The sequence below is a fragment of the Euprymna scolopes genome, chromosome 14 (genome assembly GCF_053919585.1).
Source record: "Euprymna scolopes isolate OS-2025 chromosome 14, ASM5391958v1, whole genome shotgun sequence".
In the NCBI taxonomy this organism is placed as follows: domain Eukaryota; kingdom Metazoa; phylum Mollusca; class Cephalopoda; order Sepiida; family Sepiolidae; genus Euprymna; species Euprymna scolopes.
In genome coordinates, this window is record NC_136495.1 from 31,669,883 (window position 1) to 31,693,298 (window position 23,416).

At 33.8% G+C, this 23,416-nt stretch overlaps 1 protein-coding gene across 1 annotated transcript in view; it reads right to left on the reverse strand.

The window, feature by feature from the left end:
* LOC145292929 (arylsulfatase I-like) overlaps window positions 1–7,486 on the reverse strand; it is an 84,854-nt gene extending 77,368 nt beyond the window's left edge. The window contains exon 1 of the mRNA XM_080139098.1: window positions 7,141–7,486. Coding sequence (XP_079995224.1) covers window positions 7,141–7,303 — 163 coding nt within the window. The 5' untranslated portion in view covers window positions 7,304–7,486. The remainder of the gene's footprint in view (window positions 1–7,140) is intronic.
* Window positions 7,487–23,416: the final 15,930 nt, after the last annotated feature.

Below are 23,416 nucleotides of genomic sequence, written 5' to 3' on the forward strand. Positions count from 1 at the left end.
TGACCTCTTAATCACCAAATTTCTGGCCGAAAACCGATCACATCGATTTTCCCAGATCTCAGTACCCTGTATATCGAATTTCGAGTCTGTAGACTTAAAATTGACAGAGTTATTGCGTATGGAAATGTACACACACAGACACACAGATACGCACACAGAAAGACGTTTTCACTTTTATAGATATACTAGCATGGGTCTGTAGAATAAAAATTGACAGAGTTACTGCGTAGGGAAATGTACACAGACACTCACACGGACAGACACTTTCACTTTATATATATATATATATACATAAAGGAACTTTGTGTATGTGTGTGAGTTTGTTCCCTATGGATTTCAAAACGGCTGGACTGATTTTTATGAAATTTCATATGACGGTAGTGTTTTAGATAGGTTTGTATCGGAATATTTTCAATAAGTATCGATAATTGATAATCAAAAAATCCGATGAAAGATAAAATAGGCAATTTTGACTAAAATTAAAACCTTATGCAGCTTAACATCACAAGTGTATTTGAGAAGTTCTATTACCACACTAGCTGAAAGGTTCGACATATCAACAGTAGGTCCTTTGATATGACAGGGATGCGTTTGAATGAATGTTTCTGCTTAAAACACAATTTAACCATTATACTTGACTTTTTCATTTTAAACTTAAATTCAAGCAATTATCACTGCACAAGCAGTAAGACCAGGCATATAAAATCAACGGTAGATCCTTTGATATGACAGGGGCGCATTCAAAATGAATGTTTCTGTTTAGAGTACAACTGAAGTATATTACTTGACTTTTGCATTTTTAAACTTTAATGCAAGCCATTATATATGAAAATAATTTTATAAAATCAACAGTAGGTTCTCTACAGTGCAATGTAGACTACAATGTATTGTAAGCTAAGTCACTTCGAGAGGCATGTGAAGCTTCCTTCCAGTGCACAGCAATGGATCCCCAAGTAGAACAGACAATTAATCGATTTGATTAAAAGATGGGCGATTTCACTGATTTCGCTGACAATAAAAATATGGGAGTGTGAAACATTTGTTGATCACAGGCAACGTCGGGTCATCCTGCTAGTATATATGTATATATAGAGAGAGATTATTAATATGTCATATATATATATATATATATATATATATATATATATATATATATATATATGTGATTGTTGAGCTGGATTAAATCCGACGATATGAAATAAAATGGAGGTGGAAGGACCTGAATACTCAACGTTTCGCTCGATTTATGCGGGTTTCTTCAAGAGGGATGGTCATTGACGAGAGAGTCGGAGGATTGGGGCTATATATAATGATGGAGGGGGGAGCAGTGTGTTTTCCTTATGTAAATTAGAGGTCATATATATACATTTTATGAGAGAAAATAAATTAGAGTAAACTAGTGTGGTGGATTACGTCTAACAGTTAAAATATCGTAGAGATTAAAAAAAAAAAAACTTCCTTCGTAATCTCGTGTCATTTTATTTACTTAATCTATCACCGCTATATTTCCAGATGCAATTGTTTTTTAGTATTCAGGTCCTTCCACCTCCATTTTATTTCATATATATATATATATATATATATATATATATATATATATATATATATATACCCATTTTTCAGATTCGAACCTGCCACAAAGCCATCCCTGACTTCATTAGCAAGGAACTAACCCCATGGCCAACCTCAACCGTGAGAAATATCGTTGAAACTTGAGAGTCACAACTTATCAAGGCCCAAAGGCCACTCTAGGATAAGGGTTAATGAATGTAAGATGGTGGTATAGTAATCACTTATGATGTAAATTGGGTAGGATTTGATTATTTATGAGAACTTAAAAGGAACTTGTTTACATTATATTTGAAGGCTACCATGTTGTATTCAACCGAGAAGCATACCAGCAGAACAATGTTCCAAAGGCGGGCAGTTCTGGGAAGGAAGCTTTATTCATGGAATCTGCGTCTACATTTAGGCACAGATAGAGAGGGGGGATCATATATAGTGGTTGTAGGTAGTCGAGTACTTTTTGGGAAAGTTTGGCAAGGTGGATCATAGATTGGAGTTCAGTCGAGCACTTGCCATGAAAATAGTGATAGAGCAGAGACAGTCTCTTCTGTGGGAAAGACGTTTCATGGAAGAGAAAGGGGTGTCATATACTTGGTTTTGAACTCTATCAAGGCAGGATAGGCCATGCCAAGCAGCTCCTGCCCAGATGTGGCAACAATACTCCATTTTAGGGCACACCTGGCTCTTATGTATACATTTGCTATCCCCCTCTTTAAATTCTACGATTTTACTACTGACTCTCCCGTCTCCATTTTCAAATCTTTAAAGGAATCATATAAACAGTTTACAATGAATATAAACATCTTTATTTCTATGTTTAGAGTTTCTCTATGATAATTTCATTAATTATTCATACATTACTTGTATATGCCCCAAATTAGAACAAAAAATTTACTTCGACTTTTTCGGATCTTAGCCCATACATAATGTTGATTAAACTCATATATTACCCATTTGTTATTAATTATGTATCATTTTTTCCAAGTTACTGATCAATTCGATGTTGAAACTAAATCTCAATGTTGAAAATTGATTATTATTTTGGTGTCACCCCCTGCCCTCTGCCTTGTGCTGACGAGGGGATTTTATCTAAATAAACACAACATCGTCTTTGAAACGATCATACACTATATCTGGTTGTTTTTGTTTTAATTTCTTGAACTTGTATTAATTCATTGATTTCATTTACCGCCCATATATATGTTTTTAAAACTTACTATAGATTTATACTCATCAACAGACAGACTGTTTCGCTGTATCACAGCTCTTTTTGTGTGATCATTTTTGAGAGCTCTTAAGAAGTCATTAAGAATGAAAAAAAAAAAATTGCAATCTTTCGAAAACGACATTAAAAAAATCAAATATCTCGCTCATGATACATGCGTGAAAAGTACTTTAGCAATTCATTTAAAATTTTATAACAAAAATAAATTGTTTTATTTGCTGATAATTTCAAACAGCAAACAGTAGCATTTGGCAACCAGTAATTTTCAGCTTTGTTGATACGAAATGTTTTTATTTTAAATAGGTCCTTGTCTAAATGTTAAAAATAAATTATCAAATAAAAAATATTCCACTGATAAAAAAAATAAACAAATAATTAAGATATTTAATTTTTCTTTTCATCTTATTGCCATATATATTTTCTAAATTGACTATATATATATATATATATATATAACACCAGAAAATAATTGTCTTTACCATGAAATTTGAACAAAACACGTGACTTTTAATTGAAATGTTAAAACATCATAAAGTTGAGGTTTTCTAGTACAAAAATAACTCAAAATAGAAACTTCATTCAAAAGGTATATAATAGCCAATATATTTATTTCTTTTGCTATAAATTGCCTTATCAACCGTATAGAAAACTAGGCTGGCCTTGCCGATTTTTTTACACTAAGTCACCAATGTGGGTTATTGCTGCTTGAAAAATGAACACTGTTTGAAAAATTTCTACTCCAAAATTCTTATATACATGTGTGCGTCCCAAAAAAGTTTAAAAAAAAAACAAAACTACTTGATGCATTTTTATGGTGCATATATGAAAAAGTAAAGATTTTTACATTAACTTGTGCAGGTTTGAAATCTTTTCAATTAAAATTTTTTATGCTATAAAGCCTGAACTTTAAGGAACAGTGCGGTCCAAACCAAATGACCAAATTTACTTAGGACAAAAACTAAGATTAAGAAAATACTTTATTTTGATTGGTTGTCCAATTTGAGTATTTTCACATTTCACGAAGCTTTGGAAATCGATGAAATTTCGCATAAGATAATGCATGTGACGCTACGGTGTAACACACGTGACAACAAATACCTTAATTCTCAGGGGTTCAATGAATAAAAATTTTCCAAAAGACTATTGTAATAATTAGAATCCTCCATAAAAATGTAGAAAACACATTTTTATAAAAAAAAATAAAGACACAATTCGCAGAGTTTATACATTGTTTTACAAATATCCTTCCCGTCTGAATGTAATGCACGTGACGCTAGAAACAAGACTATAATGATAATTAAAAAAAATGGTTATAGGTATGTTTTTTTTTATGTGCTACATGAAAGAGTAATGCCTTAAGACTAAATAAGCCAAAAAGAAAAGAGAGTAAAGTATTATGAGGGCGATTTTAAAATATTATCGCTGAAAACCATTCCAAAGTGTAACACACGTAATATGGAGTGGCCCTTTTGTTAAATATTATTATATGAGGAATCTTTTTAAAGATGAAATCAATTGAGAAATATACATTTTGTATTAAGAAATACACATTTTATATAAGAGATAAAGTTATCCAATATGGCCCAAATAGACGGCCATTTTGGATAACTTATTCTTTACCTAACATATTTAAAGAGTGTATTTATTTCTCAATATAAAATGTGTATTTATCAATAGATTTTAACTCGAAAATATTCCTCTTTTAATAATATGGTACTTGTACAGTTTAATCAAAACATTCAAAAATGAAAATATCGAAAAAAAAAGTTATATTGTACATAACCGTTTTGACATGAAGATCTCAAAAAAAAAAATTTCACTTAATTTGATCGAGTAGTTTTTTTTTTTTTTTTTTTTTTTTACAGCGGAAAACACATTTTTATGAGAGCGCGTTGAAGGCAGACATCTTGGATTTGTTTTAAATTTTGTTTGAATTTTAGAAATGACACTGGAGATAACTCCATGTAAAGCGCCGATAACACTTCCTCCCCATCTTTAATACTAGCTTTTCTTCCTAAGAATCGAGCCTTTTGCTCGGTATCATAATAAAAAATTTTTTTCGCTGTAAAATAAAAACTACTTGATGAAATTAAGTGAATCTTTTTTTCTTTTTTTTTTTTACAAAGGCATCACCACATTATCAAGGCCCAGAGGCCACTCAAGGATAAGGGTTAAAGAGTGTACAGTAGAAATTGGTCAATATAGTAATCATTAGTAATGAAAATTTGATAAATTTAATAACTTATATGAAACGGCTCATCAAGAACTTATTTACTTTAGACTTGAACACAACCATATTGTAGTCAGCCGGAAAGCAGGAAAACGGAAGACAATTCCACAGGCGTGCAGTTCTAAGAAAGAAGCTTTGTTCATGGAATCTACGTTTAGGTTTAGGCACAGATAAAGAATTTCATTCCATAACGGATACATACAATTCAAACTTTTTTCGATATTTTCATTTTTTAATGTCTTCACTAAACTGTACAAGTACCAATAATATTTAAAAAAAAAAAAAAAAAAAAAAAGATTTTTAATGCCTAGACAAAAAATTTTTTCTCATAATAAACTCATGCCATGATTGAGGAGGTACAGGCAGAAATGGTAGAATAAAAAAGGGAGCCATAATTTTGAAAGCCGATTTATCATCTTTTTTGTAGGTTTCCGATTACTTTTTGATTGTATTTGAAAGGTTAAAGCTCCAAGTTACTTTCCAAAAGGAAAAAAAAAAAAAAAATATTTGTACACAATTGAAAAAAAAAGTTTTGAAAATATTTTCACGGCGAGCTAAATAATTCACTTAAATAAATTCATTGTAAAAATCCTTTGAAAGAGAAATATTAGTTTTCTGGGTCTATTTCAAAGATAATTAGTAAAGTTTAAAAATAATATTGGATTGGATTGGATTGGATTGGATTGGATTGAATTAAATAATAATAATAATAATAATAATAATAATAATAATAATGATAATAATAATAATAAAAATTAAATTAAAAAAAAAAAATAAATAAATAAAAAACACCCTGTTTGTATAAAAATATAAGACAGTCAAAATGATGTCAGGTAGTTTAAAGGGATGTAGATGATGTGTTTTTCTTTTTCTTTTCTCTCCCAGCCGTGCATCCATACATTGCTATCGTGAACGTTTGTCTAATTCTTACCATTTTTTAATTAAATCATTTTTCTATGTTCCTGCTTTTAAATTAAATTTTATTTTATTTTTCAAGATTATATAAAAATTGTTACGCCGAAAGTTTCACAGTCATACAAGCAAGGAAAATATTAGAATCTTACATATAAAAATCACATGAAACGTGTAATTCGAAAACAAAAGTAGAAATATTTTTTGCAATTATAATTTTTTGTGTGAAAATAATGCTTAATTCAATGATAATATCGGTAGTTCGAGAAATTAATTTTTCTTCAAGTTATATCGAATTCATTAATACGGACTTTAAGGGCTTTTTTTCAGAATGTTTCTGTAAAAATTGAATATATATTTTTTAATTGTTATAATTTACGATGCTTTATTTTCATGAAAAAATAAATAATAAATTCATGCATTTTTTTTTTACTACTGAAAACCATAACTTTAGTAAAGGTATTTTTTGTTTAAACAAAATAATACATTTCCACTAAGATTTAAGTAAAAATAATGTGTTCATTATATTCCGTGATCGTTATTTGATAAATACTAAAAATTTCATTAAAACTGGTTAATTTCCTGATTTTTAGTGAATTCTTAAGTAAAGGGAGGGCTCAAAATGTTTATACATCGACATTCATTTTGCCCGTACCTATGATTTAGTGACTTTGGCCAGCAACCATCAGGGTTGAACTATATAAGAAAGGACAAATTATCCATTTTATTGAGTGAGTTTCTAACAATATTTTGTATATATTTTTAGTTTTACCTCATTTTCCCAAACTTAACGTGCTCAACAGAGAATCCGCCGCCATTTGTATTTTTCAAATACATCGATAAACACTATGTTTTTCGAGCCGAATAAACATTTTACATTAAATGAAAACACTAAAAACTTATCTAGTTAGGTAGAAAAGTAACTTCTCTTGCCTTTGATAACATTTATTTGTTATATATTTATTCTTTGACAACTTTTTCGAATCTATGTGTATAGTAATTCAAACCTATTTTCGAACCGTGTAAACGTTTTAAAGAGAGTAAAACCACTAAAAATATTTTCCAGATAGGTAGAAGAGTAACTTATCTTGCCTTTGATAACATTTATTTGTTATATATTTGAATGTTTGACCACGTTTTCGAATCTGTGGATTGTAAAACATACCCATGTTGAATTCTAACTAAACACCGAAAAATGTATACTTACCTAAATCATCGGCCACAATAAAAATGATATGTGGTTGTCGTGTCGGTCGTCGGGTAGAATTGGAAAAATCATTTTTCGCCATACAAGACAAAGTTGTGAAATTTAAAAAAATTAACAAAATAACCAACGCACGCGAAGCAGACTTAAACCAAAAGTTACACATTTTTATGTTTGGAAACTTTGAATAAGAAAATAATTTAGTTCATAACCAAAGTTGTTTTCGCTGATAAATAAAACAAATGTTTTTAACTTAAATACAACTAAATAATTATCATTTTAAACGAGAGAGAAAAAAAAATTAATAAATCGCTTAAGACGCACACAAAAGTGGTACCGGATTCATTCAGTAGATATCCGGAACTTTGACTTTATTTATTTCCTTAAAATAAACAAACAAACAAACAAATAAATAAACACTACTAAATTTATTTTTAAAAGCTAAAACCCAAATTTGTGGCGAATCGCTTAAAATTTTTTTAATGATTAATAAATAAATAGATTTTTTTTATGAGTGCCGATATTATTTATCTTTTAAAAATAGTATTTATTTATTTTGAAACTTGTATACTCCCTTTTTTTCTAAAGTCCGTGGTAAGAAAAGGTCAAAGTTCTAATTCATATTAAACAAGATAAAAGACTTGATGAACCCTATTGAACATTGCCAATTCTAACATAGAAAAAATAATGTAGCTAAAAAATAAACAAGAAGCAACAATGTTTGTTTGGTTTACATAAACAGAAAGAAATGGCTGCTTCAAATATGCAAAACAAAGGGAAATAAATCAGACCAGAAATAAAAACACTTTTTAGAGTAATCTCCCTTTTGATGTCGGCATCAAATGTTCAAATGACCGGTTGAAAAGCAGTCATTGGTTTGTCAGGGTTTGTATTACTGTACACATAGATTGGAAAAAGTTGTCGAAAAACAAATATATAACAAATAAATGTTATCAAAGGCAAGATAAGTTACTTTTCTACCTAACTGGATATATTTTTGTGTTTTTATTCAATGTAACATGTTTATTCAGCTCGAAAAGCATACAGTGTTTACCGATTGGAAAATTCAAGATGACGTCTGACTCTCTCTTTAACACGGTAAGTTTCGGAAAAGGTGTTATGAATAAAAAACTAGACAAAATACGGTTAAAAAACCGCCGAATATATGTCAACCTATGTCACGGTAACATTTATTGAGCGAGTTTTAACAGTATTTTATCCAATTTTTTTATTTATAACATCTTTTCCGAAACTTACCGTGTTAAAGAGAGAGTCAGACGCCATCTTGAATTTTCCAATACATCGGTAAACACTGTATGCTTTTCGAGCTGAATAAACATGTTACATTGAATAAAAACACGAAAATTATATCCAGTTTGGTAGAAAAGTAACTTATCTTGCCTTTGATAACATTTATTTGTTATATATTTGTTTTTTTGACAACTTTTTCGCATCTATGTGTACAGTAATACAAACCCGTTTGTCATAACCAGCTGATATTCTTCGCAGAATCATTCTCCATCACAGGTTATCCTGAACGATCAGAACTTTCTTTATCGTGACGAGGTATGATTTGATTCAGTCCTGGGAGATGCACTCTCCTTAACATCACCCTTCCTTTTTTTGGAGAAAAGTGGTGGTTTCTTGTCGATCGCGTGAGGCAGTGCTACCAAGGAATGCGGTTCTGGATATGACCTTAAACTATATCCAGTGGTGAGGCCTCAGCTTGTGGGCTTTAGGGAGTGTGGAGCCACCCTTTAATACCATTGCTCCCAGGTCCACTCTGACCCGGAGTGATAGTACCTGTTAGGGTCCCAACTATGGGTTAAATAGAAACCGATTTGAAAACAACAAATATATTCTATTAAAAAATTTTCTTCAAAATCTTTGGATTCGGTATTAAATAACCCGAAAAAGGTTGATATGCCGTACAACAAAAACAACCAACCAACCAACCAAGGAATGCTGATAGGTTCACTTCCAGTGCTCCTTACCCTCCAAGAGCGACTTAGTATCCCCATCTCCCAGCGTTAAACCACCACCACGGGTTACACTGTCTTGTCTAAAATTGCTGTTGTAAAGTAATGGCCTGATTTACTAGAGGTTCCAACCATTTTATCTGTTTGTTTCGAGTATAATTGGTTTGCAAGAACTTCAGGATGAAAAAAAGTCACTTTGTAGAGTTGACTGTGTCTGAACGTATTTGACTAAAATTGAATAATGAATAAGAAAAGGGGGTCAATTTGCAATTTATTTCCAACTGGACAATCACCTTTAAATTGATGACTTCTTAAGGTTGTCAGATATGCTGAAAACGAATATCACATTTAAAACTAGTGCTGACAAACAGTTTTCATCATATTAAGACATTGGTTTTTCCAATGTATTATTTAATGGTTTTCACTATTCACCATGTTTTTTTGAAATCTCATACGATAAGATAAGCAATATACATGCGTATAAAGTTTGTTTTTCTTCAACAAAGTAAAATAAAATAGCGACCAATGAAAACCATTAAGTAATAAATTGAAAAAATGATGTCTTAATGTCATAGAAACTATTTGTCGGCGCCAGTTTTAAATGTGATATTTGTTTTCAGCAGACCCGAAAACCTGGAAAAGTTATCAATTTAAAGGTAAGTGTTCATTTAGAAATAAACTGTAAATTGATCAAAAGAGGTTACCATTGATGAAAAACACCAACATCTTCACTAAAATATGAATCATCTTTACTTGAGGGGAACACTAGAACATAAAGAGAGTTGTAAAATCGGCTGTGTATGTCAATGGGATGTTACTTGTCTGTGTATAACTATGCGGACTAAATTACAACTCAGTATAATGAAAAAGACAGAAGCGGTTTTTCTATAGGTGGACAAATCCTTTCCAATCTCTCCTATGCTGATGATATCGCTCTTGTTAATAAAAGCACACATAAACTTCAAGTTGCTTTCATGCATTAGAAAAGAATGCAAAGGAGATAGGATTGGAAATAAATTTACAGAAAACAGAATGTACAGTGGCGCCAAAAAGAAAGTCCGCACTTGTAATTTTTTCAAAAACCGCATATTTAAGCTAAATTTAATATAGCTGTTTAAACAACCTATACCGCATTTGATTCACCTTTTATTCCTCGATAATTTTGCCTGTTCATATTTGACTTTTAATGGAAGTATCCTAGTGTTCACGTCAATTTAAAAAATGAATTTCAAATTGAGAAGGCAAAAGAAATTGTTATTTAAATGCAACTATAGAACATTAACGCAACACAAATACAGCAGAAACACAATGAATTAGTTAATATTTAGTAGCATAGCCCTTCTGCAATTTGACACCTTGTTATCTTTTGGGCATTCCTTGAATTAGTCTGTGGCAATACCCTGTGAAAGGACATTCCTCTTTAATTTTTGTCTAAAGTTCTTCCAGATTTGAAATTTTATCATTGCTTAACTGTTGTAATGCCATATGTTTTCGATACGATTGAGGTCTGGAGATTGTGCAGGCCAATCCAAGCACAGAATATCATGCTCTTTAAGACACCTCTTAACATTACCAACTGTGTGAATGGAAGAATTATCCTGCATGGAGCATCCAAATTCCGGCCAAAGTAGAGTAGAAAATGCTCAGTTAACATGCTAATATACTTAGTCGAATTGATTCAACCTTGCAAGCGAACTATAGGCCCTGGACCATCGGCACTAATTACGCCCCACACCAAAACTGAACCTCCACCAACTTGTAGTGTTGAAACTGTGCACCTAGGATTAAATTCTTCATTTTTTCTTTGACGGACATACTGCCTATCATCACTGCCTAGCCTATTGAACCTGCTTTCGTCACTAAAAATCACTTTTGAACAATATGAAGAGTCATGGTCGTCATTGTATCTTTACAGAAATGGCTTGCATCTTGCAACACAGCCTGGCAAATTAAATTCCTTCAATCTGTTCTTAACTGTAGAAAGAGAGCACTTTTTAACAAGATTACACTGTTGTTGGATTTGGAGAGCCGTTTCAAATCTGTTTTGGAGGCTGTGTATATTGATAGCATTGTCTTCCATGTAAAAAGTAACTCTAGGATGACCAGATTTAGGGGTATCACAAACACTGTCGGTGTTTTGGCATTTTTGCACAGTCATTCGTACCGTTAACTTATCACATTTCAATCTGCGGTTGATTTCTCGATTGAATAAACCAGAAAGGTGGAGATTAATTAGCACCTGACGATTGCTAAAAGAAAGTCGAGACACAGCGACTAAATGAAACAACAACAATTACAATTAGAGATGCTTTGTTGCCTAAAAAGTGGATATTTTAAGCTGATTTTAAGCTCATTTGTTGCTGCGGATTTCTTTTTTTTGCCTTCTCGATTTGAAGTTAATTATTTAAAATGGCGTGAACACTGGGATATTTCAATTAAAAGTCAAATATCAACAGGTAAAATTATAGAGGAATAAAAGGCGAATCAAGCTGCTAGGGACGACCTATCCTGCCTTGGCAGAGTACAAAATAGACTTCGTGGCTTAGTGGGGGGATGCCCTTTTCTCTGCCCTGCAACCTCTCTCCCACGGGGGAGACGTTGCGGGCCTGTCCTTGTTTTATCGTTGTTTCCATGGCGGGTGCTCGTTTGAGCTCCGGTCTCTGGTCCCCCCTCGCCAATCTTTCACGAAGAGCACCCGTCTGGCTGGGTCCACTGTGAAAAGTTTCCCCCACTCTGTATCTGTACCTGGGTTGGGATGTGGATTCCATGAGCAGGGCTTCTTTCTTGGAGGTGCGCGCCTGTGGAGCTCTGTTCTGTCTGCCTGCTTCCCACCGGACTGCAACTTGGATGTCTTCGGGTCCAACGTTAACAAGTTCCTGGTGAACCGCCCCCTTGAGTGAACACCTCATCGGATCTCCACACTAACGTAATGTACTTGCAATAACCCTTATCCCTGAGTGGCTTCCAGGCCTTGATAAGTGGTGATCACTGTGTAAAAAAAAAAAAAAATGAAGTATAGGTTGTTTAAACAGTTACATTAAATTTAGCTTAAATTTGCGGTTTTTGAAAAAATGACAAGTTCAGACTTTCTTTTTGGTGCCACTATATATATATATATATATATGTGTGTGTGTGTGTTTGTAAGTGTAATTTGGGATGTATTAAATGTTAGGAATATCATTAACAGCTAATTTTGAAATAAATGCCATATTTTAAAAGCAGCCTTCCTCGCCCGTGGTAATCATCGTGTATAAATGCATGAATTAGTGTCCGACATCGAAACATCCATATCAATGACATGCTAAATAATTTCTATAAATAGACCAGACATGATAAGATACACGGAGTTTGTTTTTGAATTTAATTTCAGGGAAGGATTTAGGAATTTTTCATTTTCCTATTTCAGCTATGTGAAAATATTCCGCAGGGTTTTATCCACACCACAAGTTTAGGAGCAACTCTCATCCCCCTTCCTCTCCCTGAAATTTAATGTGGCTCCCCTCCATGTTCCTACTTTAAAAAAAGAGAGCCATTCCAATATTTATCTCCTTCCCAAGACGGAATGATATGACACAAAGGCTGGAAAGTATGATTGAAGAGCCAGTGCCATCGAGGAAGAGCAATTTTCTTTCGAGTAACTGTCGTTTAAGTGTTATTTTTTTTTATTTTTCTTTTTTTTCTTTTTTACATAGGCATCACCACATTATCAAGGCCAAGAGGTCACTCAAGGATAAGGGTTAAAGAGTGTACAGTAGAAATTGGACAATATAGTATTCATTAGTAATGAAAATTTGGTTATTTACTCTGTGTGTCACGCTTACATCTAGGTGACTGTCATTTAATTTTTATGGACTTTCATTTCTTGTAATCAAGAATTCTTCATAAGTTTTGGTTTCAGTTTCTACTATAGCTGAAGGAACTCAAGTTATATATATATATATATATATATATATATATATATATATGGCATAGGCATGAGCCCAATGAATCCTAGCATGGATGAAACACAGAATATTCTATGTAGCTTAATTGCCATATATATCTTATAACTTACTATATATATATATATATATATATATGTATATACACATGCATATTTTTTTCTTCATAAGTTTTCGATTCAAGCTGATGCACCCAAGTCATATGGACACATTTTTTTTTTTTTTTGAAATTACAACTTTATAATGTATAAGAATCGATAGAAAATTAACTTGATAATAATATATATGAAATCTGCACAAATTAAAATATATGTAAGCGTATTTTACGATCAGGCTATGCCGGGCATCCTTGTTAGCTTACGTAAATACTTTTGTAGTTTTAACAAAAGAGCTACAATGATGTCATAACATTTCCATTTACACTGAACACAGAAAGCTAACATCAATATATTACATATGAAAGAATCCACTGTGGAATTTCCATAATTCCTGCTAGTATTTGATTGTTATGGATTACCCAGTGAAAATCTATGAAGATTGTAAATTCTTACTAATGTAAGAGTCAGATACATCTTAAGATGAAATACTGCTGCCGCATCTGGGGAGATGCCACCCAGAAAACGTTCTTGTCTTGAGTGAGTACAAAACTAACTTCATAATCAGCTCCCTTTTTTCACAGAAGAGAAATTGCTTATGTCATGGATGGCCCTATGTTGGATAGCAATCAGATCAGCTCGTGTTAATCATGATAGGGATCAAACTAAGTACGGTTTGAAGTGACATGAAGTTTGGGAAATAAATTAGTTCTAACGAAAAAGAACAGACTAGTTAGGGTTCAAACAGAGTTGCTAATCTAATAGGTCCCGCATTGTCACCCAAACTCCAACCTCTGTCCCATCACCGAAATGTGGCATCCCTGTGCCTGTTTTTCAAGTGCTTTAATGGAAAGTGCTCGGACGAACTGAAAGCATTAGTGCTCTCTGGACGTGAATGCCCCCTGACAAGCAGCAAAATTCCACCCCTACACTGTAGAGATCCTAGATGTTGTAAAACCTTTTATTTAAACAGCTTCTGCTCTTGAACTGTTAGGCTTTGGAATTCCCTCCCGGGCCCCTAATTTCCTGGCTGTACTGATATGCAGAAGTTCAAGTGTATGTAAATAGATATCTCATTGCTCAACTCCTTATATAGTATCCTTGAAAATCTGGTCCCAAATGATAGCCCCTTACGACTTAGCAGCACTATGCCTTGTTTGGGATGAAAAAAAAAAACAGATTAAAACAAAAAAAGAAAGCCGTCTGACTGTTTTCTTCTTGTATAACATTCACAACAAGAAATCGTCTTATTCTCACCACTGCAAAGAACTTTCCTTTCCTCTTCCATGTACTTGATGTAATATTTATTCTAGGTAGGTTAAGTGATCTTCTTCTGCAGGAGTAAATTTCTAGGGAACATTAAATTCACAAACGATCCCCCAGTTCAATGTCTATATTCCAGTCAGAGGAAAAGATGACGTTAGGCTTTAGCACTTTTTTTGCAAGGTGACACCATCCTCCCACATACAGCGCCTTTTATTCCCAAATGATCACCCATCTAGTATTGACTAGGCTCAGCATTGCTTAACTGAGCTGATCTAACAAGAATCTGCGTTTCAACATACCATTTAATTCTTCAGTGTGGCTAAGATCAAATAAAATTTCCATGAACTTCCCATCTGTGAAACACTTTATCACAAGATTACTTCCCTGAGGTCCACACCATGGTCATCTTCAAATCCAATGTTAACAAAGACTTGTCATAAATCGTCCCCATAATTCACCAAATTTTATTCATTCCATCTATAATTCCAATTCTTGCATATTATTTGTTATTATTCAACTGATGGTCTATTCTTTTCAGTAACTCTTCTGGGAGGTGACGGTCGAATGGTTGACAACATGAACTGACAAACTGGACGTTCGACATTCGAATCCATTTTGTTCGACAAAAATTACTTTCACTTAGGATGTTGGCAACCTTGTGTGGTCCCTCTCATAACTACTCAATGTCTTTCTAGAAAAATGCTGAGGAAACCAATGCCAACAATAGAATCATCATACGTGATGATGATGACGATGATGATGATTAACTCTTATCCTCAATCGTCTTGATAAGAGATGACTCAAAAATTAGACAAAAATGTCAATTTCTGGATGCAGATGTGTGTGTGTTTTGTCGTTAATAAAGCATAGGTCATCAAATGATTACAACAAATTCAAATTCGAACAACAGGAAACCAATTGTCTTATCTCTTTCATACAATCCGCATAAAAATCTTCCTGTTTGTGCAAAACTCTTGCCTCCAGGAAAACAATTAGAGACATTAGAATTGTTTTGAAAGAAAGTGATTTAAATTTTTTTAAGTGAAAGGGTGGGGGGAATGAGGAGCTGTTTAATGGATTCAGCAAAATAACGGCAGCAGGGAAGCAAAATTGAAAATATTTCTAAAAAAAATATATAGGATATAACTTTATTTCAATAAAATAGCCATTTTTTATTATTTTTATCGCAGTTTGATATCAAATGCTTTTCTCTCAAATTGCCATATACTCGTACAGGGTGGAACGATAAATTTGTCGCACTAAAAAAATACTGCCTACTCTGAACGGTATTTTAAAACTTTATTTTAATAAAATAGACATTTTTTTATTGTTTTTTTTATCGCAGTTTAATGTAAAAAAATTTTTCTTGAAGAGCCATATACTCATAAAATTGTGTTTTTTTTCGCTCTGACATGATGTAGATATTTCATTTTGACAAGATAAATGTTGACAAAGCAAAATTAGGCACAAGGCCAATAAAAAATAAGGATGTGGGTCTATGGTCATCTTTGTCACTGTATCTTTGTTGACTAAGCTAATCCTAGCTAGAGTTTGCAGTTACCATAATACCACATTCACACCAGGGGTTGTCTTACTTAAGATTCCTAAATCAAGTATTTTTTTAGAAATATATTTATATGATCTATGTAAAAAATGAAATTTTCTAAAAGCCGTTTTTATTAAAGACAAAATTTAATTGGCGTGGAGTATTGGTAAAAAAGTTAAAAAAAAAACAAAATGTCTAGTAAGTTCTTTCTAACCCTTTTTAGATGATAGACCGCCCACTGTTCTCCGACTTGATGGGTGCTGAAAACAAGCAGGTCGCTCTCTAAATGGGGCTAAATTCTAGATGGGGGGGAAAAAATAAAAAATAGGTGTGATGTCACTCCAAGATGGAAGCAATTAGTGAGGTGGACAAAAAGAAAAGCTGGGGTGTGGGAATTCATTCAGGAAAGTGGGGGGGGGGGCATTCATTCGCCTAGCGTCGGCTCTCCTCACTAATTCTCTATACAGTTCTTTTTGAACACCTTGAAAGGTTGCTGGACCTTGGAAACTTCCTGAGGGTGGCTCGGCACTCTCTGATTAACTGCGTGTTGCCCCACAGCCGTTGACATGCATTGACTGAGTGGTTGGGGATGATGTCAGGAGAGGCACTATCGACCACGAGGTTCCATGCAGACTCAGGAAGACCAACCTCTCGGTGTCTTGATGACATCTCAAGTCTGACAGTCCTGAGCTTTTCTCACATGTACGTTGAACACAGACTTATCTGTGAACCCAATGCCTTTCCTTGCCCCAAAGACGTGAGGACAGGAGGGCCAGGAGGGTATCATGTAATTTGCAGGCAGAAGAAGTAAGTGGCATATGCCTCTGCGCTACTCTTTAAGGAGTTTCCTTCAACCTTTGATTGTACCTCCGACCAATTCTTTTCAAGCTGGAGACTGGAAGCCGCACCCCTCCAAGCCCCTAACCACAGACTGACCATGGAAGCACGACACAAAAACGATGTCAATGGCAAACATAAAGATCCTGGTTCTCAATACACAGAGATCTATTCGCATAAGTTCAGTTTAAATCCAGCGGTTTCTAAGTTATAACAAAAAAAAACTTATCCAGTTAGGTAGAAGGGTAACATTTATTTGCTGTATACTTGTTTTCCCCCTTTTTTATTACATTAACAAAAGTTAAAATTAAAATGTAGAAGACGAAACAACTCCTGAATAAACAAAACTCGATTGCAAGGACTTTATTTTTGAACTTGTTACTTGTAAATGCTAAAAGATTATTAATTCATAATTTGACTGAAAGATGTATTCGGGCAATTATTTCAGTTATGTAAATTATTTCAAGTAGAAAAGAAAACACACACTTGAGTCAGATTATTTTGTGTTCTTTTTTTCCATACAACAAAAGCATTCATTTTTCACAAAAGCAGTGGGAGGTCTTTTATTCTTTTTTCTCTAACAACCATAAAATCACAAATGAACCGAACGAGATGCCATCCAAAATCCAAAAGACCTCTGCCTTACAAAAAAGTCATCTTTTATTTTGCTACCATAAACTGTAACAGTACCTAATAATCATATTATTCTTGTATCTGAAGGGTTCCAGGTTTGCATTACTTCCCTACAGCAGGTACATGGCAACCGTGGCCACTTATTTCTATGCCTCTGCAGACCATTACAATAAATAAGTAATGAAAATGTTGTGAGTGTTTTTTTCTAGTTGGTTCAGTATATACAGGAGTTATCTCCTCTGATAATATTGAGTTAGAAAATGATGTACAGAGTGGAACAATAAAATTGTCGCCCTAAAAAAACAACATTACAGCTTTATTTTAAAACTTTTATTGAAAAAAAATCAATTCAAGTGACTTGATTATGTAGTAGAGCTGACATCTAATCAATGTAACTGCCTTCAGCCTCAATCACCACCTTGATACAGGTCCGGAGCTGGAAGCATGCTTTTTCCACAAGCGCTGGTGAGCGCTCTGCAAAAATTCGGCAGTCATGCTGGCTTTGGTGTTGTGGGAGGTCATGTTGGTGATGTTCTCGACGTATAACCAAACAAAGTAGTCCCGTGGGTTCAGGTCGAGAGAAGAGGGGGCCAGTGAGAGAAGGGTACAAAGTTGTAGCGCTTCTTCTGAAGCCAACCCTAGGTCTCTTTGGACTTGTGGGCCAGCGCTGAGTCCTGCTGCCACACATGGTCTGCCAACGACCACCCGATTGCAGCAGGGGATCACCACACTCTTTAACACATCCAGATACACTTTGGTGCTGACTTTCAAGATGTGAGGTGACCCTTACTTAAAACCACACCAAAGACCATAATCATGGCCGGAAACTTTGTTTTCATCACCCTGGGCACGTCCCTGTTATTCATAGCAATCCAGCGATGCATTTTGAGTGTGCTGGCAATGGTCCTGTTATCATAACTTGGATTAGTAGAGAGCATGAGTTGTACAATGGCACAAATCCAATCTCACTTGTTGAAAATCGTGTCACTTTCAGACATGATAGAAGGCTCCTATCACTTTTGGGATTTGTACACAACTGGTCAACTATTAGATGGTTTACAACAAAAAAAGAAAAACGAATCTCATCAACTGGAAATGGAATCATATCGTCTTTTCTTGGGTGACACATAAAATGTTTTCCATTTCTATAGGAAACTTTGTAGAGTATGAGATTAGCAAAACTAATGACAAATCTATTTGTAATGTATCAATTTATTTATTTAAATTATTTGGATTATCTGAACTACTGTTCTTAGCTTGAATGCAAATGTAATTCTCACAATGTTTTGGCCGATGTAACCTCTGACCTTCAAGTGTTTTCTTGTCAAACTTGACAATTGTTACAGGATTTGGAACAGAACCTTTTATTTTAACAACGAAGGTAGCATACTCTCGTTCCATCTGCCATGACCAGATAGAAATATCAAGTAATTTGCAATTATGTTCTTAGTATCACCCGAACTGAGGATTGAACCTTCAAAAGAGCATCACTTTAAACTGAATTTTACTTAGTATCTTATCCATTACATCATGAGTCCTTGCGGATACCTAAAGAAGATTGGAGATTACATTGACTGAAAGTTATGAGACTAACACTCAAGATGAGAACAGTAGTTGAAATAATCCAAATTATTGATCCTTAAGAAACATAACTTTATGTTGTGTTGAAATAAGTAAAAGTATCTCTACAAATCTATTATCAGATAATTTATGGAGTACTGTTGTCATATTTGGACAGTGAATCTATCATTTAAGGGTTCTTGACAAGGTGCAGTAACGTGTCCGTAATTTGATTAGCTCCACTCTTCCTTCTCTGCAACCTCTCTCTCATAGATGTGATGTTGCTAGTCTCAGTCTTTCTAATAAATAACAATGACAAATTTTCTTCTTGTCTGATCTATTCTCTGCTTCCTTTGTTGCAGTTTGTTTGTTTGAGTGGTTTCCATCAATTCGCTGTTTTGATACCTCCTTGTAACATAGCTTCTTTCCAATAACTACAGGCTGTGGAACTCTTTTCTTGCTGACCGTTTTCCTCCTACCTACAGCCTTGATTTTTTCAAGACCAAGAACAATACACATCCATCTTTGTGATAATCATCTTTTGTTCTTGTTAGCTCCTTACATCAAATGGCTTCATGCCTTGTCTGGAGCAATTTCCATAAAAAAATGAAATAAATAAAATAATTTTTACCTGTATAAAGTCAGGTACAGCTTATGAAGAACTTATCACATCTGGGGTGGTATAGCTGAGAGTGCACTTGTCTTAAAGTAAAAATCTGACATTGAAATCTATATATTTCTCTTAATCTGTCTGTTCCACTTTTTTCTTTGGACTCTTGTAAAAATCCATGTAATACATTTTGCAAACATAAATAATATATGGTGAAATATATTGGTTTTAATGATCTTTTAACAATCAGTAAATATTTATCATTTTATCACTACCAGCAATGGAAATTAAGTTTTAAACAAAAAAAATCGATTTTGACATAAGAAAATAACCAAAATAATTTTCCAATTCTGATTAATCATCCCACCACTATTTTTCAGCCATCTATTTCATTTGACTCCTATCAAAGTTTTACTCAACATCTAATTGACAATATCATCTTAGAGTACCCTAATAAGCTGTGATTTATTAATCTGAATAAAACAAAAAAAAACGAGAATCAGCTGTAGATCTACATGTTACATATCAGAGACCCTACATTATTAGCGATTATGAATTTTGACAAGGGTCACAGTGTAAAAACAATTATTCCTAGGGTTGAATCAAGGATGACTCCCATGTTGGGTTGAGTCTTATGTCCTGCTCCTTTCTCTGGGGCCCCAAATGTTCATTATGTAGATGTGTGCATGTGACGTACCTTTCGATGTTGATTGACACTGCTGATACTCCTCATGCCGTTCCTATGAGTTACTGTTGATCGTTTTGTCTGTTGTAACTGTATGAAAACTTCCTTTCATGCAGAAAGGGACACAAAGAGACGTTTGCTGAGAATTTCTTAATGGTTTTATTTCTGCAGAGATTTGATTTGTACTGGAAAGAGAGAAACATTTTCTTAACTAATTTATCTTCCTTAAATCTGTGGGTGACATGCAAACAAAGTTCTCAGAAAGGACATTTCACACTTGGCAATCAGAGTTTTCTACATGTAACACACACACACAAAAAAAAAAAAAAGCCAAGACAGCAAAGTAGCTCAGTAACATGCAACAACAGTTTCCAAGGATTCTCATACAACAGTCTGTGGCTTCCTTTTATGCAGTTCAGCAGTGAAATTTTGTCACTTTGAGAGAATTATAAAAGTTGTGGGCGCCACCGTCCTGATCACCCCACCCCCTTCCCAGCAGCTTGATTCCACAGGACATGCAAACGCTTTAACTGTAATTTTCTTGGTTTTCCCTACATTATTATCAGACAACTTCCAATTTTTGGAAGTCTCATTTGCATATCAGCAATCCTTAAATGATTTGGTTTTGTAGATTTGAGTCATTATGACATGCAATCAGTGTGCATATGTCAAACTCCATACTAGCTGACTTAATCGGCACTGATAGGGTCCCTTATATGTGACAGGGTCCCTTATATGTGACACGTTTCACTAGTTTGCTTATATCTCTTATTAGGTTGGTGCAAAAATAATGTCGGTTTTTGACATGAAGTTGAATGTCAAAACACATTTTTGCACCAACCTAACACAAGGTATATTTCTATGTGGATATAAAGGCATACTATTTCAGATCGTGTTTAACACAAGATGGTGGGAAGCTCGGAAACGAGATGTTTGTTCACATTACATTTAAACTTTTGTATGTTAGTACAGTCAGGGAATTCCAAATTCTAGCAATCTGATAGAAGAAACTATACGAGTAGAAGGCTTTCTGGCATCTAGGAACCTCAACAGCAAGGTTAGGTATATATATGTCCATGAGGGATAAGTGCTATGAGTTCAGAGCACATTTCATTGAATTACTTGTAAAACAGACACAGGAACGCAATATTGCAGTGATTAGACAGAAGTTGAAGCTTGACCAATAGTGCGGGATCTGTTAAATTTGAGACTTTTTTTTTTAACAGTGAGTGAGTGAGTGAGAGTGAGAGAGTGAGAATGAGAGAGTGAGTTAGAGAGTGAGTTAGAGTGAGTTAGAGTGAGAGAGAGTGAGAGAGTGAGAGAGTGAGATGTACCAGCCCAAATGTGGCAACAATACCTTTTGCACGAGAGAACTGTGGCTTTGTAAAGATACACAACCTTTATATTCTAACTTCATATTATGCACAATACGTCATGGTTTTATTTTCAATAAAAATCCTCATACATATTCATTCATTTTAAGTCTCAGCTGTCAGAAAACTGCCATAAGAAGGAATGTAATGTAGTTGTTACACTTGAACAGTGTTCATTACAGTTCAAACCTCTTGGACCCTCACACAGTCCAGCACCGTCGAAAAAGGAACAAACAAAAATAAATCTGACTCGGCTTTTATTTATTTTTATTTTTTTTAACACAAGTCGTTTATTACCATTTTCTCCCAGTCTCAACGCGCACTTCAAAGTCACACTGCCCTATTTCATCTGGCATGCCTTTCTTTCTTCCGACCGCATGTTGACCACTGGCAGCCAATTTTCGCCTTTAACTTTACATATCAGTCTTATTCGGCCTCAACTTTTTTCTTCCCAACCACATGGTATCCTTTTATCCTTCACGCTAGCTTGTGCACACTTCCTAATTTGCATATATGTTCAAACGCTGCTCCTGCTAATTTTCAGACACGCTCTGTTACAGGAAGGCAAGGTAGATAAAGCGAGAATAGGAAGATAGAAATAAAATCCAACCCAATGGAGAGAAAAAAAAAAGAGGTAAGGCTTTAGTAGTTAAAGAAAAAAAGTAGAAAACATTCCAACATGTGCATCATTATAAAAACTAAAAAATTATATCAAGTATTCAGTTCTTGCTCAGAATTCCCTCTATATTGAAAAATACATATACATAAGTTTGTATAATGTCCATATCCGTAATTTGAGCCAACCGTTTAATATTTAAATAAATCAAATTTTATGAGTTAGCTAACAAGATGGCCACTTTTTTTTTTATTTTTGAAAAAAATAAAATAAAATAAATAAACTTGGTTAGTTCCTTTCTCCCCCTCTCACAGTGGGCCCAGAGGTGGAAATAGCCTAAAAAAAAACTTTCTCTATGTACCTTGAACTATAGAAATTCTGTAAGTAAATAAAATTTCTGAACAAACAAAAAAAAAAAAATTAGGTCTGTAGCATCACGTGAAGTGATTTTATGCTATCTCAAACCTAGCGGAAATTCAAAATCGTGTCGAGATCATATTCTTGACTACATATGAACCTTATCATATAAACTAAGCCAGAATTTGTAAATAAAATGCCATAATGGGTTTTTTGATGTTATTTTTTCAATTTGTATAACTAAATTCATCTTTTTTTTCTAACAGAGGTCTTGTTTGTGGTATAATAGATGAAATTTTGATAAGATAAAAGCTTATTTAGTGAAATTTTACCTTAATGTTTCAGCAAAATTGTCATTTATTTTTTGTTCAATTCCTCAAATAGCTCAAAAACCGCTAAGATTTACATATCAAAGTATATATGTTTCAAAAAATATAGCCTAAGACCTTTCTAACTATGTCAAATTTGTTTTGTAAATCTTAGCAGTAAATTTTTTTTCTGACAAATAGAATTTTCATTTTTCCGGGATCTGGGACCAAATTACCAAATTCGGGCATTTTGCCAAAGTTTTAGTTTTCTTTTACATGTTCTATCAAATATTTTGAGTATTCTATTATTCTATATGACCATTCAGTTAATGTCTATGCTTTTTTCTTCATTACAGGCTATTATCGGGTTAACTGAAGTTTAAAAAAAAGAAATTATCATATTCAGATGGCAGGCAACAATGTTCTCACCACAGAATATCAGGTCTTCGAAGCCATCATTAGTCAGGCTGCAT